The following is an 18,447-nucleotide window of genomic DNA, read 5'->3' on the forward strand; positions in this document are numbered from 1 at the left end:
AGTAGTCTATTATTCAATGTGAAGCTTTAAGTGTATTTATTGTATAATTGTTTTAGTTTGCAGTTTATATGCATGCACTAAATATTCTGCAATATATTTTGCTGCATTATATTATTTTATGTTATATTATTTATTTTGCCACATTATGATTATTCTGTTATACTATTATACTATATTCCTAAAATTAATGAATTATTTTAGTTTTCCTATATCGCAAAGTATATCGGTATCGCAAAAATACCCTGAAATATCGTGATATTATTTAAGAGCCATATCGCCCATCCCTAGTTGGACGGAGAGCTTCTGTAAATAGCAATTTTCATGTTTTGCCACAGAAGCTCAATGGGATTTAGGTCAGGACTTCTGTAACATTGTAACCCATGAATATTCTTTGATCTAAACCATTCCACAGTAGCTCTGTAAAGCTGTATGTTTAGGGTCATTGTCTTGCTGGAAGGTGAATCTCCTTCCTAGCTTTAAGTCTTTTCTAGCCTCCAACAGGTTTTCTTCCAGATTTACTCTGTATTTAGTTTTATTCATCTTCCAATGGAAACTTCTGGAAACTCAAATATGATGATGCTTTTTGTATGTTATAAAGATTTCATCGAGTGTATGCATATTTGCCTTATCCCTATGTGTTGTAAGTTATTGTAGGTTGAGGAAGAGACGAGAGAATCACATAGAGCAGGGGTGTCCAAACTTTTTTTGTTGGGGGCCAGAAGGAGAAATATATTTGAAGTCACGGGCCACAGACTCTGTAATAAAACAAATAATGAAATATACCACTTTAAATAATACTTTTTACCTGATTATTTCATTTACACAACATTTTACTTGGCTTACTATCTTTATCTTTGACAGTGTTGTGTAAACTAAGATTTTTCAAATTGATGTTTAATTTCATGATGTCTCTTAATATTAAACTCCTTAATTACGACAACTTTTAGACTCTTTGCCCCGTTTTTCTGCGCTAGAAATGCGCACCCTCTCCGCTTTTAGACTCTTTGCCCAGTTTTTCTGCGCTAGAAATACGCACTCTCTCCGCTTTTAGACTCTTTGCCCCGTTTTTCTGCGCTAGAAATGCGCACCCTCTCCGCTTTTAGACTCTTTGCCCCGTTTTTCTGCGCTAGAAATGCGCACTCTCTCCGCTTTTAGACTCTTTGGTCCTTTTCTGACACCTAGCGTTCAAACTTTGAATCTCACATTATAAAAACCTGCTTAACAGCGGGCTAACTTTCATTCTATTTCTAAAATACCTCGCGGGCCGCTCCAAAAAAGGAAACGGGCCGCAAATGGCCCACGGGCCGTAGTTTGGACACCCCTGACATAGAGGTCCTTTAGAATCAGTTTGAGGTTTAAGTATCATTATACTAGAAAAATCTAATGGTAAAAGATTGTTCAATGAGCGAAAAAGCCCCTTTCAGAAAAATAAAAAAATGCTGAACATTCCACTCAGCTAGATACGGGCAGGTCTCCCACCCAGCTGAGCTATTAATCATTTACACAGCCGAAAATGACCGAAACCAGGGAAAGGTCAGAGTCTCGCTCTCCGTCTGTCTCTAATGACCACTGATAAATGCCTGAGACTCTGCCATTACCAGAGGTGATGGGCAGAGCGGGCCATTAGTATGCACAGTGTCTGATCTGAGAACAGCCTGTTCTCCCACAGCATGAATTTTTCACCTAGCGTGACTCTGCTCTTCTGAGGGGCAACGAGTGAGGAATAAAGAGCAGTGGAGTCAGGGATGAGGGAGCTAGAGGAACATAGAGTGAGGTTGGGCTGGGGGGGGGGGGTGGTTTTAAAATGGGAATGCGCTGCATAAGCCATTTAGGGATAACCGCTAGGCTAATCTCGCTAAAGTCTATTTTAGCCTTTGATACAAACCCGAAATGTTTGTTTACTCCCTCATGTTTACATAAACATGTTTTCCTCTCTCTTCCTCTCTCTCTCTCTCCGCTGCAGTGGTCTCGGCTACATCCTGGGATCCAGCGCGAAGGATGCTGCAGGGGACTGGCACTGGGCTCTGAGGGTAAGAAGTGTGTTTATATGTACATATAGAGGTGTGGAGATGTGTGCGGGAGTTTAAAGTAGGACAAAATGGAAGATTTTGGTGATGGAAATGGGATACATAACTCAAATACACAGCAACACTATAAAATATACAGCTCTGGACCACTTAAAAATTTGAGTTTCTTTGATTATACCAAATTAAAAATCTCTGGAATATAATCAAGAAGAAGACGAATAATCACAAGCCATCAAAACCAAGCTGAACTGCTTGAATTTTAGTTTAGTTTGAAAGTTATACAAAAGCAGTGTGTAAGACTGGTGGAGGAGCCAATTTGATGCCAAGATACATGAAAACTGTGATAAAAAAAACAGGGTTATTCCACCAAATATTGATTTCTGAACTCTTAAAACTTTATGAATATGAACTTGTTTTCTTTGCATTATTTGAGGTCTGAAAGTTGGATTTCAGATCATTCAGATTATTCCAATTATTTGAAATTTGGGAGAAATGTCTGTAGTTCATAAAATAAAACAACAGTGTCAATTTAACTCAAACATAAACCTATAGATGGCAAAATCAGAGAAAGTGATTTTTTTCAGAGCTGTATATTAGTTGTCTTGACTTTACTCATAAAAAAAACTTTTTTTTTTTACAAAGAGAAACAATGACTTTAGTTATTGTTCTGAGTGCATATGACTTAAAACAATTACTGTAAGTAGTTATAAAGACTGAAGTGTGAGCATGCTCAGTAGCAGCATTCAGTGTTCCATTCTTGACCGAACTGGGGGCCATATTGTAGAAGCTGAGGAAAGATTATTAGTGTGTGCCTTATGTTTTGGCAATGAAAACATTGACTGCTCAAAATATTCCACTGGTTACAATCACCATCTATTTTCTTTGTGGGGGTGTCCTTTTCTCACTGACAATCACCGTCAGTGTGTAGTCGCTTCCCTTAGGCTGCCTTCTCTTAAGTTTATTTATAAACTAAAATTAAATTGTGAACTGGCCACAGTGTTGAAGACTGTAAGAGCAAGTTACAGCAAATGTTTGAACATTATCAAATGCTCTTAATTCAGAGGACACATCATCATAATGTATTCCCTCACAAGAGGCCAGCCAATAGGGGAGTTTCCCTCTTTGTTTGCCTGACTAAACTGCACTAGAGATTTTTTTAAACTATGGGGAAAACCGATGGGACTGGTTGCCCCCCCCTTTAAGTCCACCATTACTAACATCCTGTTCTGCAACCCCCGCCACCATCAAACCCAGTGCAGACAGGTGAATCCCATAATACCTCCTTGGAAAAGCAACAGAGCATTCATACTCCGCGATCCTATATAGGCCGCGCTGTCAGCAGAGCAAAACACAGCACTTTAATTTAGCATTACCGCCGCGTCCCCGGGGTCCTACTCACACCGGACGTATCAAATCGCCCCGCTAGCGCTATCCTGAGGTCTTAGCGCTAGCTCCCACCCAGAGATAGGCTTTCAGTGTTCTTCTCAGTCAGGCAGGAGAAGCACAAAGACTCATTTGTTTCAGGATATTTCTCACTCGTGTTGATACATCACAGCCCCCTTTTAAAAAACATCCCTCTGAACAGCCACCTTCTATGTAGCACTAGCAGCTAAGAGTTCATTACATGGCCATGAGTGCATGAGTGAACCTTGAAGCTTCTCACTACAGGGATGTCCACAAACATTTGGACATACAGTATGAAGTGAATTCCGTCACACTTTTGTCATTGAGTGTGTCTCAGTCAGACAGGACAGGCAGTGAAAGGGAAAAGAAAGAAAAGCTGTAAAAGGAAGAAGAGCCCCCCATGGACGTGCTAAAGATCCTTCAGCCTTCACTATTCCATTAGCCTGTTCCACCACACAAAGGCCAGACTCGTTCCATAAACTTTAACAAGTCAGTGCTGAAGTTAACAGGTGTCCTTTATTACCAGAGCCTGTTGTGGCTTCTGAAGGAGCAGTGAAAGAGTCTATGATGGCTACAGAGTAACCACAGTGTGTGGCCAGCTCATAAACAAGCACTTTGGTGAAGAAACTAATGTACACAGATTTTGCTTTACCTCAAATTTCAGTCACTTTATTTTTTGTTTGCTAATGTAGCTAATAAGCAACAACAGTTAGCATTAATTTTAGCATCACTTAGCATTATGCAGTAAATACTTTTATCTGTAGAAATTAACTATGCCTTTATTTTAAACAATTCCACCAATTTCCAGCTTTTTAGATTATTCACACTTTATGATTTGAGATGTTAAGATAGAAATTATTATTGATACTCTAGAAACTTTCTACACTCGAGGATTGTGCTATAATATGTAATATTAGCATTGCTGTGCTGCAGTCCTAGATCTGCACAGCAGTGCCAATATTACATATTATAGCACGAACCTCAAGTGTATTATTTCAACTATACCATGATTCTACTATCCACAGTTCCATTATCAATGTTATTGAAAGATTTTGAGTTAAACAGGGCGAGAAAATATGATCCGTTTGGTTATAAAAACTCCACGAGTTAAAATAGTTCCATTGCTGCTCTGTTTGTAGCTGCGCTGTTTGTCTGGTAAGCGCTGCATTGTTGCTAGGTTACCTGTACTGTATGTGGCGGAGTAATACATGGTGAGCTTCGGTTACAGTGCGTTACCGGCTGATAATGGCACTCATAAAACACCTCTCAGCCAATCATACTGCAGGGTCAGAACTAACTGTGGTATAATAATGGTTAAAAATTTAAACTTGACACAAGTGATTGTGATCATATTGAGAGTTTTAAGAACATTAATTGTAACATTCATAAAATATTCCTCTAACCAAAAATTGTTAGGTGGGTAGCTGATGCTGGTCATCATGCTGGTCGACTAGCTTGGTCAAACTTGGTAATTCCTGTTTGTTCAGCACCAGCTAAACCATCAAATTCAAGCAAAAACACACCCTGTGCCAGAACAAGAGCTAACGTTTTTCAAACGTTCAATCTGCCAAGTTTTCTGGATGTTCTTAGAATTTTTTTTTTTTTTACATTCTGGAAATGTTGCTACAACATAATTTGCGTCAGTGTTTTCATGTTTTCATTTTTACTTTTGGGAATGTTACTTTTAACATTTCCACAATGTTAATGTTAAAAATGACATTGTGATACAAACCATTATTATGTGACACTCTTTTAAAATGTTCCTGGAACATTATTTCTGTAATGTTACAGATTAACTTCTTTGGAACCTTTTGAAATGTTGCAAAACATCCTTAAAACATTCTCTTTTAGCTGGGAAGCTGGTCAACCAGTTTACCCAACATCTTTTTGACACTGATTACTTAATAAATTGACACTTTTTGGCGAATGTGTGTAGTTTAGAGACAGTTTTCCCAGCTTGACCTCATGTTTCTGTTCCATATTAGCCTTGTTTCCCCTTATCTCCAGTGCAAATCAAAAAAGGGCAGTTGATAGGAGCAAAAACGTTGTTTTTGTAAACGTGCATTTTTCACGTAACGATTCTTTAAAAAAATGCCTGTGTCAGCAACGTCCAGACTGTTAGGGTTCCTCCACCCAGCGAGACCAGCTCTCTCCACATGACAGTTATATGGGCTTCGGAAGCAGAAGCGCCATTTTTCCACTGCTTGTCCAAACAGAAGTGCGCGGCCGCATTGTTCAAGTGCGAACTTCTGCCAAAGACGCTGCCAGAGGAGAAAAGAGGGGGAGTGTGGGGGTCCGCAAGGGTGCGAGGGATTCTGGGGGCTGTTAATCATCAACACCGTTTTAAACGAGTCAAAAAATAACAGTCAGATGAGAAGACTCCCTACCAGCCGCATCCTGCTTCTGAGGGGCAAAAACACAGCGTGCCGCTTTCCGCTTGTTGTGGGTTTCTTATGAGGACGGGGTGGCCTTCCTTTGGAGCGAAAAAGGAGGAGAGATCGAATGTAGGACAAATTGTTTTTGGAGGGCAGATAGCATTACCTGTGGAGGGTCAAGGAGGAGCTGTGGAGGAAGGAGGACGGCCATATTGCTTGACATTAATCTTCTGCTGTCACAGAAAGAAAAACTGAATGAGGAGCTGTACGTTCCTTTTGTTTTGCATTCATTTTTTACTGCAGATGTTCGCTTTTTTTAACTATAATATTTAGCATTTTACAAAAGTTTGTGGACACCCCTTCTAATAATAAGGTTTTCAATGCACTATTCCAGAGATTCTTAACCTTTTTAACTGTGCAACCCACTTGTAGGCGCTTTAGAAAATTTTTAATTCCAGAAAATTCAGTTCAAAATGTAAAACTCATATATTTCATAGATATATTACACACAAAGTGATCTATTTTAAGCATTTTCTTTCTTTTATTGTTAAAGATTATGGCTCACAGCCAATGAAATCCCAAAAAGTGTGGAGAGACACACAGTCCAAACTGCTTGAGGTCTAGTGTGAAGTTTCCACAATCAGTGATGGTTTGGAGAGACATGTCTGTCATCTGCTGGTGTTGATCCACTGTGTTTTATCCCTCTTCTGGCAACTTTTATGGAGATGCTGATTTCATTTTCCAGCAGGATGTGGCACACTGCCCACTCTATCAAAAGTACCAATTGGTCTTCTGTGTAATACATCTATAATATATACATTTTGAACTGTATTACTGAAATAAAGTAACTTTTTTTCAACGATATTCGATTTTTTTGAGATACACGAGTATATAAGAACAAAAAATGAACACCTAAGGAAAATGATGAGGGGGCGGGGTTATAAATTAGACACACTAATGACAGGTTGGTGCTTAACCCTTTTGTTCATATTTTTGTTACTCGTTTACTTTGTTACTTGTATTTAATTCAGCAAAATTAAGCAATTTTACATTAAAATGCTTTACACATGCTTGCTTCACCTAAATTGCAAGCAATATAAACAACTTACATGGTTTATATTTGCCCTTTACCTTTCTTATGTTACATTTCTTTCAAAAAGTGCTACACATTTTTTTTATTAGTTTTTTAATAAAATGTAAAAGAAAATGAATTAAACTCAAGATATGAGTAGAAAATTTGTTTAGTTTCAAATTTACAAATGAATCAATGTTTATTAGCCCATGGCCAAACATACTGTATGTAATATAAATGTGTGTGTGTGTGTGTGGGGGGGGTGTACAGTGTGTTTTTTACAAAAAATAAGCCAATGCCAATGAGTTTGAGTTAGAAAAAACATTTTTTTAGTAGCATTTGATGAAAAATGAAAACGGGTCCCACAGACCCGAACACCACACAATACAGGAATAGAAAGGACCAAGAAAAAGAGAACCATTACAAATATAAGCTAAGTTCTATCAGCATGTCAGTAATAATTTAGGTGATCATTTAGTTAGCACAGTGCTAACCTGAAGGCCACAGGCTTCCATTACTTGTTAACTACCATGGTTGCTGTGTAGCTTCAATGTAAAAGTAATGAAGCACCAGACACCAAACAGTGAAGCTAAAGAGAGGGGGAGGAGCGGACAACAATGCCTGGACTAAAGGACTAATAAACCAAAGCCTGAATTACAGCACTGACTGCAGCTAGCTCCTCATCAAAGTACTGCAGTTCACACACACACACAAACACTAACACACACACACACACAGGCAAAGCAAAGCAAAGGGAACACACAGCTTAATGCATCAAACAGCAGCAGTCAAGTGGAAGAGACTCGCACTCTTCTCTCTTACCCACTATGCAGATTCATAACACACACACAATCACACACACACAAACACAATCACACACACCTGAGCTGAGTATTAAAGTGGCATAAAATATCTGCTGCAGGATTCCATCCGACAGACCAAATTGGTTTTGCTTTCACAAAGGATGGACCGAGGTCCACTGCTCCCCTGTGGAAACACAAACAAACACACCCATAAACACAGACCACACTTACACACTAATGCACACACACACTCATATCATTGACGATGATATAGAAAATAATACAGTGGCTCATGGCCTGGTGGATTGCAGCTGCGCTCTCTCACAGATAGAGAGAGAGAGAGAGAGGGAGAGAGTTGGGTCTAGCTCATCAACTGAGCAGCTATTTTACAGTATAATATTTACAAGCTGCATTAAATGTTACTCTACATATGGATATTGATATGAATATCAAGGAAACCTTCTGTTCGTACAATGCATTACTTTTTCCCATATTTTTGCATTTTCTTAAAAGTCTTGTGTATATGGATGGAGCAGTATAACTACCCTACACTCTAAGAAATAGAAGTACAGATTTGTACTTAAAAGAGTACAAAGCTTGTCTCTGGGGCTGTACCTTATATTGAGGTACAAAAAAGTACCTTTCAGTGAAAGTCCTTTTTTGTACCCATGGTTTTTGTGCCAGTAAAGATTATAAAGATTATAAACATTATCATCAACTGAATATGGCTCAAAAACTTGATGATCCAAAATTGTCTGGCTTTTAAATAAAAACTGTGCAATTAAAATACATATTGTTTATTAGAACAGTGATACTGAATGTACCTTTGGGCCGAATAAATGGTACAATTTTGTACTTATTAATGTTAGGAATTACTTTGTACTTCAGAGGGCCAGTATTGTACCATTGAGGGTACAATAATGAAGAGTGTACCCTTGAGTACAAAAAAGAACTCATATCGTACCTCTGTTTTTTAGAGTGTAGTTTAAGCTATGGACGGTATGGCCAAAATCTATTTCAAAATCTATTTCTTAGTTCCGTTCAATACGATACAATTCCTATATCGATGTGAACAGTATAAAAGCGACCACGCTTTTGTTTAAATAATCACACACTGATAGAGTCGGGAAATATGGTAAAATATTATATCACAATATTTAAAGACATTTTTAGGAAACACAGTATTTGTCATATTTTGGCGCATCATCAGTGGCGGATTCTGCTATTGTGATATTCAAATGATTTTTACCTAACTTTTGCTGCACATCATTCCATTAAACATATTTTTTACACTCTCTATGTAATGAAATGTACTGATGTAATCCTTGCTATGCTCATAGGGGACACTGGATAAAATTACTGTAGATTTCTGAAACCTTACAAAGTTGGGGTTAAAAACCTTTTTTTAAGGGTTTTTTTTAAGGTTTAAGATTTAATTTTGTTAAGAAAATTGCTTATTAGCAACAGAAACAAACTATCTGAAAAACATGAATCAGTTTTACTGTCTTATTGGAATGAAATGTGAAATCTGCAATGACAGGCCTTTTGAAAAGAAGTCCTTGTGCCCTGTTGGCCACACCTCCACATTTAATGCCTTATTAGAAAGCCTATAATGTTTTCTGGACATTTGATTCAGTAGGATTCAAACAGATTGCATAAAATGTACTTATTAGGACCTATTCTTTCATTTATATTCATAACACTTTTTGACCATAATGAAATCATCATATTGTATCCTTGTATGGCTAAGATTCCCAACCCTCATTCCAATCATCATGTTCTGTAACTTAAAGTCCACTCTGTCCTGTCTCTAGGTGTCTCCTCTGCTGGGAATGATTGCTGGAATGCTCATCCTGCTCTTTGTCCCTGAACCCAAGAGAGGCAGCTCTGACCAGCCGAGCAGCCGCATGAAATCCCGCACCTCCTGGGTCTGCGACATGAAGGCCCTCGGCAAGAAGTGAGTGAAAAGCACATTCTGTTCTCGAGGAAAAAAATAACAGAAGAGCTTTAGAGGTGGGAGGAGAGGAGAAGCAGACCTGAGGTCTCACTTTTTTCTAAAGCTTTAAGCAGAAAGGTGTATGAGTGAAAATTGAGGTGGAGAATCGGGGAATACCTTTACAATAGTCTCTAAAACAGGAATATATACTGTATCTACAAAAAAAATAAGAAACCAATTTAAAATGATAAGTTTCTCTGATTTTACTATGTATAATAATGCAAAGATGTATAAATGTATGTATAAATAATGTAAAGAAAAAAACAATACTAATACGTGTAATACTCAGAAAGAGTTTAGAAATCAACATTTGAAAACTATTTTTAATCACAGCTTTAATGTGTCTTGTCATGCTCTCCACCAGTCTTTTACATTGCTTTTGGGTGACCTTTTGCTGCTCCTGGCACTAAAATACATTCACCATGTTACACGACATAAAGCTTTAGCATTGACAGCTTGCCTAAGGTTGATGCATTTTGTGTTCGTCTCTTCGTCTCTAGCCGGAGTTACGTGTTTTCATCCCTGGCCTCAGCAGCTGTGTCGTTTGCGACAGGGGCTTTCGGCATCTGGATCCCACAGTATCTGTTCAGAGCTCAGGTGGTCCAGAAGACCGCCGTCAGCTGTACCGTCCAGCCCTGCAGCAGCAGAGACAGGTAACGTTCAGTAGTCAGATATCAGTCATAACATTCAGTAAAGACTCCTGTTTACTGTAATGTGATATACCAGCTTTTCTTTTATAAAACTATAGTAATATTCTACACATGTCTACACAATCTTAGAGTAATCTGGACTCTTATTATTGTTTATACTATGATGTACAGTACTTTATTATATAGTGTACTTCACAAATGTAACAAATTACTATAAGATCAATAAGTACAACAGAAGCTCTAAAGAGGGAGGCCGTGTTATAAAAAATTATTACACAAGAGTAAATGGTGTCATTTGTTGTTTTCGCATTTCCTTTATCTATCCAGCCTGATCTTTGGGGCTATGACCTGTGTGACGGGTTTGCTGGGCGTGGTCATCGGCGCCGCCACCACGCGGTTCTGCCGCCAAAAGACGGAGCGAGCCGATCCACTGGTGTGTGCCGTCAGCATGCTGGGCTCGGCCATCTTCATCTGCCTCATCTTCGTCGTGGCCAAGAAGAGCATCGTAGGAGCTTATGTAAGTACCTCTTTAATGAGACGGGGGGATGGTCTTTTTTGCAGTGGGTGGGAAAAATTAGGCAGCTATCAAAATTATGATAGCTAGACAACTATTTCAGAATATCTCCAAGCTGCCAGGTGGTTCTTGTGGTGTTTTCTGGTATGCAGGGGTCAGTACAGTACTGAACCTACGAAAAGTGGTCCAGGGATAGAACAGCCTGTGTGCTACTGGTGGGGTCCTGGGTCCAAATGATTTGAAAGATCAGCAGGGTACCTTCAGGTTACCGTCTTGTGGAGTTTACGCCTCAAATAGGCAGATCTGTTGAGATGGCACAAGGGGGACCTAGTCAATATTAGTCAGGTGGTATTAATGTTATGGCTGATCAGTGTATACCTCACAGTTTCCATGCAAAACCAGGCGTGTCAGGCTATTTTCCCTGTTCTAACCCATCTCATTTAATGACTTTATCTCATCACCAAGCCCACTGAAGCTGAACTGAGTCTCTCACAGCCAGCACAAACACTGAACTCCGCCTTAAACATACCACTTAAGCCAACCACAGCCCAGCAGCTAGCAGCCAGCAGTAGCAGTAGCAGTGACATTAGCGGTCAGTGAAGTTGGGACAGAACTCATTGAGCTGTGCTCAGTGTCTCCCTGTGGCTTCTTCTCATCAAACATTGAGCAGTGATGCGCTGAGGCACTTTACACTAACTCCTTACTCAGTGGATACCCAAAATAAGGTCATCCTGAGCTGAGCATGGTAAAGCCTTCCATTATTGATTGGCTGTCCTCTCTTGCCTCTGTAACGACCTGAAACTAAAGGTTCAGGGTTTAATTTTTTCATTATTACATGTTTACTACTAATAACAGTATGATAGAGGTGAGGTTAAGAGCTTAGTCTGATATTATGGCTCTTGAGTTTTTATTGTATTCCATTTATATGTGTTTATTAATATGGACAAACAGTAAAAAAACACTTAACAATTTGTTAACAAGCCATTTTGTTGGCCACACTGCGATGCTCTTTGCTATCTTACACCCTGTCAACAATCAAATTTAACACCTTGCGCCCGTGCCATTAAAATAACATCAGAGTTTAGGAATAAATCTACACTGATGGGTGTGTTGGTCTGGAAGTGAGGTGTGTTCAGGTAAATTTCTGGCGTGTTGCTATCTTGGTGGTGAAAAACACAGGTGCACCACTGACTGAAATGAACTTAGACAACAGTCCATCGTCAAGTCCATTTTTATAGGTGCGCCCAACGTGTGTACGTGCTGCAGAGCACAAACTCGACTTTTAACTCAACAATGAAAAGAATAAAGAGTAAAATAATATTTGTTTTGTTAAATGAGCTGCAAGCGTACCTTCACAGTATAGTCATATTCTATTGGCAGTATTTTACAATAGAGACTAGACAAGCTTTCTTTGTTCACATTTGCCCATCTGAGTAAGCAATTGGTGCTAGCTAAATGCATTAATTAAAATGGGTATCCATAAACATTTGGACAAATTTAACATACACAGTTAAAAAATTGTCATATCACTTTCTGGGGTGAAATTACATAAAAATGGCTAAAGCATCTCCTATCACAACAGATTAAAATCTTGACTTAAGTTAACTTTTTTGCTTTCTTAACTTAAGTTGAAATAAGTCTTTATAAATGTTTATATCAGCTGTCATGAAAGGCTTATGTAGGTGATATGTAGCCTTATGGATGGCACCCTACAATAAAAAGTGTTACACATAGGGATGCACTGAATATCCTGCAACTATTATTATTATTATTATTATTATTATTATTATTATTATTATTATTATTATTATTATTTATCCAAAAATAAAAAGCACTATCAATTTAAAAGCCTAAGAGAATAATTTATATAAATAATGATTCAATCATTTAATTTATATATATATATTTTATTAACAAATTGTAGTTTTGTAATGGCTTTTTCTTTAAAAAGACAGCAATACATTTGGGCTATTTTATTCATTCAGTGGTAAAAAAAAAAGTCAAAATTAATTAATAACCCGTAAAAAAACATTCAGTATTAAAAAATTGAGTTTTATTTTCAGTGTTTCACATATTTTATTATGGGGCATCCCTAGTAACACAATATTATAGAAACTTTACATCCTAAAATGAAGTACACCTGAAAGGCCCAATTTTGTATTCACCCCTCTACACTCCATAGCATCTCCATAGCATTTCCATTATAAAAACATACTGGTAGCTTTATAAAGTGGAGCTACTGAACCCCAGGCCACATTTCAGCACACATTTCTGCCCCATTAACCCAAACAATGCCCATATGTTAAAATACAGGAAGCACAGCCCTATTATGACCTCTGTGTACGCCCTATACATCAGTACAACAAAGAAAAGTATAATATTCTATATTATTTCAAACAGTCTGAAATGCTCTGGTTCCTGCTGACGGGTGCTGGTGTGTGAAAATGCTGGCAGTTGTTTGCTTGTTTAATGAGAACACTAACCAGGAAAAGGGTGCAGTTTTTACCAGGCAGCTGCAAAACAATGGAGCATGGCAATTTTTATTATTTATTTTTTCGGACTGACCACTCAGACAAAGGGGAAAACTTGAGTCGTGCGAGAAAACAAACAATACAGTCGGAACAGCACCGTCAATGCTTTACTAATGCAGAGTTCCCATACGAAAATATGCCTGTGATTAAAGGGCTTGATATTAAACATATTTTTAGCCACACTTAATAATGAGATCAGCACTTGAGAAGCAGTTTCTCAAGTGCTGTTATTCAGTTTTGTAGGCAACTGAAAGTTCCTGGAGTTTTTTTTTCCTGTCTTTAAACAATAATATGCCAGAAGTCATGGGACAGGACCTAGTATTGTGTCCCATAGCTTTTGCTTTTCCCATAGCTTTTGCTAGGTCTGGTAGGTTCATCAAATTATTTTAATGAATAGAATTACTGATTTTATGCAATTTTAAAAAGGGGTTAAAAATTTACCATAAAGTAAATTTGACATTGTAAATTTCCCCATTGTGGGATTAATAAAGGATTATCTTATCTTATCTTATCTTATGAAGGGATTAAACATTTACATATAGAAGCTATAGATGGTAATCTCAGTAGATAGACATTTGTTTTTGTCTGAAAACTGTAATAAACTAATTTATGTGGCTGTAAGTTCCATATTTTACTCTTTTTCTAAACCGAAACACAAGGAGGTAAGGTTTACACAGTGTTTAATATAAAAGCTGCGTAAAATGTTAAAGGGGGCTGCTTAATATTTGTAAAAAATAAATAAATAAATACATAAACAAAAAAATGTTATATTAAATGTAAAGGAAACAATAGCTTGTATATTATGTATAAAGAATATTGAGATTTTATTATTATTACTATATTAATTATTATTATTATATTTTTTTTACAATATCACTTAGCCCTAGAGTGTCAATATATACTGCTATCCCAGGGAAGTGTACCATACCTGAGCAAGAGCTTAAATGTACTATATATAATATGACAGTTTTTTTCTAGTTTTTTTTTAATATACTCAATTATAGTAATTCACTTTTATTCCAGATTTATTTCCCAGTTCTCACTGTAATCACATTTGTAACCATAATGCGTAGTGCATAATGTAATATGATATCACAGCTGATAAGATCCTCTAAGATCCTCATACCTCACTAAAGAAGATCTTATAGTACTTAATAGCAGCTTCTGGAATTTTCCATCTGACTGTGCAGCTGTAATCGGATCCATATTGAGGATGATAAATGGGAGACAGAGAAGGCAAAACTTCAAGTAGCAGAGGAAGTGTGATGGCGACAGATGTGGAGTCTGAGAATGCGACGGAGAGAAAGAGCGAGAGAGATAGAGAAAGAAAGAGAGAGAGAGAGAGAGAGAGAGAGAGCTCCAGCAGAGACAGCTGCCATCTTGTCTGCAGACCCCGCTGATCAGACTTCAGACTTTAACCACAGTCCAGCAGGATTACACTCTCACTGTGTCAGTCACGCTGTCTGATCCTTAACTATAACACACACACACACACACTTCCATACACTCACTAACATTCCTCTCAGGCGTACAGAAAGACAAGCGACTTAAAGACAGTCTCCTCCATACGCGTGTGCCCCAGTGATGTCAGTTTCCCATCTCACAACAGTTCTCCTTACTTTACTTCAGATACTTTAGGACATGATTTAGCACTTCATGAATGATATAATCCAAATGTTCACTCTATGACATATTAAATTAAACAATATAACAATGATTACATTCAGTATTAATATGTTTATAGGTAACACACTAAGCACTGTTTGGTAGAATCATGCTGGAGCACGATTCTGCCCCATCCCCACTCCCCTGCTGGCCTGCACTCACACTGCGTTTAAACAATCCGTGCCCGAGCACGCTGACGTCATTACTCACTGCTCTGTGGGTTTGCCGGTGTTGTGCCAAATTCAGCACTCTCGGAAGCATGTCTTCCCTATATGTCACGCCAACAGGCATATCCATCAGGTCAGTACATGATTCATGTACCTCTATGGGACATGGCAAAAGTCATGGGACATGAAGTCATAGCGGCTCAGAAGTGGAGTATAGGCTGAAATTTACCGAATTAACCTAAACTAATATGTATTTTAGCCTTAATATGAGTGTACAATGAAAATTATGAATATAATCAGCCCCTACACACTCACTCACATCCCCACTGCCCAAAATATACTATAGGGACATAACAATACAAAGCATCATGTATTATATCTATGTGTTGTAAGATGGTATCGTCACTTGATTTAAAACATAATATTTATATATAAACTTTTTATGATATGTCTCGAAAACAGAGTCTCCAAAACTTTAAAACCTTTAATAGAAGTATACTGTATGTTAAAGCAATTTATTCTAAGTCATTTTGAGCATTTCTATTGGTCGATTCATCATGAAATTTGGACACAGTGTAAAGAACAAGATTCACATTATGTCAAAAGGAAAAAAATGTCAAAAATTGAGCTGTAAGAATTTCTGCGTGACAGCAACGCTATGCCCTGGACTCTGAACAGACAGGCTGCTGTCAGACACAGGCCGACCGCCTCCCTCCAGAACGCTCGCCCATCTGACCCCAAACACACTAACCACTCACCAGGCCTGCCAGCTGCTGCCAGCCGTGTCTGCAGCTCAGAGCCACTCTCTGTCACGCCACTTAGGAAACTCAATACTTGCATTTTAATTCACCGTTAAGCAACGACGGACTGTCCCGAGAAGCAGACGCAGCTGAGCGGCTGTTACTCGCTGTGAGAACATGTTTAATTTTCTCCAGAGACTGAAGAATCTACTGTTGAACGGAGAAGTTTATTCACCATCAATCATTCAGAGCTTCGTTTTGGGTGATTTCTGCCACTGTTTTATGGCCTGGAGGAAAAATACAGCCTCGGTCACTCCCGAAAAAACGAATCTCACGCTCCAGAATGATGCGGTTGCAGCGTAATAGCATGCCTTTATGGTCCAGAACAGTTCTGTGGCTTTTTCTTTTCTTTGATTTGAGAGAAGTTTCATCGTTGACCTACAGTGAGCTGACGACATCGCTATATATTCTACACTGAAAGAATTAATGGTGTTTTACTGGAACGATGATTAACTTCACATACTCTCTCTCTCCCTTTCCCTCTCTTTCCCATCAGATCTGCATCTTCATAGGAGAAACGCTGCTCTTCCTGAACTGGGCCATAACGGCGGACATTTTAATGGTACGTATCGGGAAGCCTGTATTTATCCCTCAGGCTAAAAGAGAACAAACTCTCTCTCTCTCTCTTTTTGAGAGGCTGGTCATCTTCTCAAGCCAGTTTCTTATATGCAGTGGTGGTGTGTGTGAAAGAGAGTGAGAGAGAGAGAGAGAGAGAGAGAGAGAGAGAGAGAAAGAGAGTAGGGCTGCTGCAGGCTGGGTGGAGCTCTGGCCGTAATTGCCGCCTCTGATTGAGCTTAATGTGAACACCACTCGCGGAAAATAACATGGAATAACAGTTTCAGGAGAGGCCGTGTTTTCGTGTGTGTGAAGGCTGTGAGCGAGTGAGGGATGGAGGGATGAATATAAGAGCAGACTGAATAAAAGGCAGTTTGAATTAGGGCTGGGCGATATTGTAAAAATGCCGTTTTTATGATAGACAGTACTAATTGCAATATTTTGATGAATAAAAAAGGCAGTTTTTTAAACTGCTATGCTGATAATATAAAAGAAGCATAAAGAGACTGCTGTGGTAGGTCAATATTGCAGAATTGTACAGAAACATGAGGAGAACTGTTGTGCTCGCTTCATCAAAGTTACATAGTGCAGTTAGCAGCATTCCAAAGGTCAAAGGCAACAAAAACAGGGATACTATTGTCCCTATTACAGTAAATGGAGTATCACAAATACTTCTGAAGACAGAAGGTTCTTTTGTAAATCGAAAATTAAGTATCTGAACATTTGTAGTGTTTTTATTCCTGTGATGGAAGCAAGGGAAATAGGGAGGAAAAGAGAAAAAGAGAGAGAGAGAGAGAATTGGGGAAAGAGTAAGAGATAGGGATAAGGTGTGAAAAAGAGGTAGATTGAGGAAAAGAAAAAGAAGGTGTAGATAAGAGAGAAAGGAAAAAGAGAGGGAGGAGGAGGAAAGGACAAAATGAAAGGTGAAAGATAGGGAATAAGGTGAAAAAGAGAGTAAGAAGGAGGAACGAGAAAGGGAGAGTACCAGAAAAAGTGTAAGATAAAGAGAAGGAAAATATTCAATAGTAAAGGTGAGAAATGTGCAGAAAGAAGGGAAAAAAATGAGCAAGAGAGAGAAACATAGAGAAAACAGTGTACGGGGAAAAGAAATATGGAGAGGTAGAGAAGGAAAGTAAAGAGGTTGTGAGATGTGAAGAAAGAGAAAAAAAGAGAGAGGGAAGGAGAAAAGAGTGAGAAACAGAGGAGAAATAAAGGCAGACAGGGTGTGAAATAGACAGAAAGACAGATAAAGAATTTTGAAATCATGTGGAGGAGGGCAGAGGGAGACAAAAAGGAGGTGAGAGATAAAGAAAACTAAAAAAGAAAAACAAGAAAAAGGGAGAGAAAGAGAGATAGAGAGAGACAAATAGGCAGAGGTAAGAGAGTTCATAAAGTTGACTGATCTAAGTGAAATAGGACTTCCTGCAAACTAAGGGACCAGCTGACCTCTTATCCTGTCCAGTGATCACACACACACAGCGGAGAAAGTGTGTGTGTGTGTGTGTGTGTGTGTGTGTGTGTGTGTGTGTGTGTGTGTGTGTGTGTGTGTGTGTGTGTGTGTGTGTGTTTGTGTGTTCAGGGGTTATAGAGTGCAGTGTTTAAGAGAGACGTTAGCATTGCAGTGTCAGGCTCCACTCAGCTCCTGCACACCTGCACACACTCTAACTCAGACTGACAGCACTGGAAGTGGACGGCAATGAGGGAAACAAGCTCTGCATGATGAAGCACTCCTGACAATTTTGTATTTCTGCCGCTGGAATGAGCTGTAGAATTGTTTTATTTTATATAGCTTAATTTAATTTAGATCTGCCACTATTGGTTATGGTAGTATGCAAGCAATCCATACATGATTTTGATGAATATCTGAGAACATAAAACTACTGTTATT

General features: G+C 38.5%; 1 protein-coding gene across 1 annotated transcript in view; it reads left to right on the top strand.

Moving 5' to 3' along the window:
- Nucleotides 1-18,447, top strand: part of spns2 (spinster homolog 2 (Drosophila)) — a 175,355-nt gene that overhangs the window by 130,431 nt on the left and 26,477 nt on the right. The window contains exons 5-9 of the mRNA XM_022667647.2: nucleotides 1,964-2,030; nucleotides 9,496-9,638; nucleotides 10,178-10,330; nucleotides 10,655-10,844; nucleotides 16,501-16,566. Of these exons, the coding sequence (XP_022523368.2) occupies nucleotides 1,964-2,030; nucleotides 9,496-9,638; nucleotides 10,178-10,330; nucleotides 10,655-10,844; nucleotides 16,501-16,566 (619 nt within the window). The remainder of the gene's footprint in view (nucleotides 1-1,963; nucleotides 2,031-9,495; nucleotides 9,639-10,177; nucleotides 10,331-10,654; nucleotides 10,845-16,500; nucleotides 16,567-18,447) is intronic.

This window comes from Astyanax mexicanus, chromosome 1, assembly GCF_023375975.1.
Source record: "Astyanax mexicanus isolate ESR-SI-001 chromosome 1, AstMex3_surface, whole genome shotgun sequence".
NCBI classification, from domain to species: domain Eukaryota; kingdom Metazoa; phylum Chordata; class Actinopteri; order Characiformes; family Acestrorhamphidae; genus Astyanax; species Astyanax mexicanus.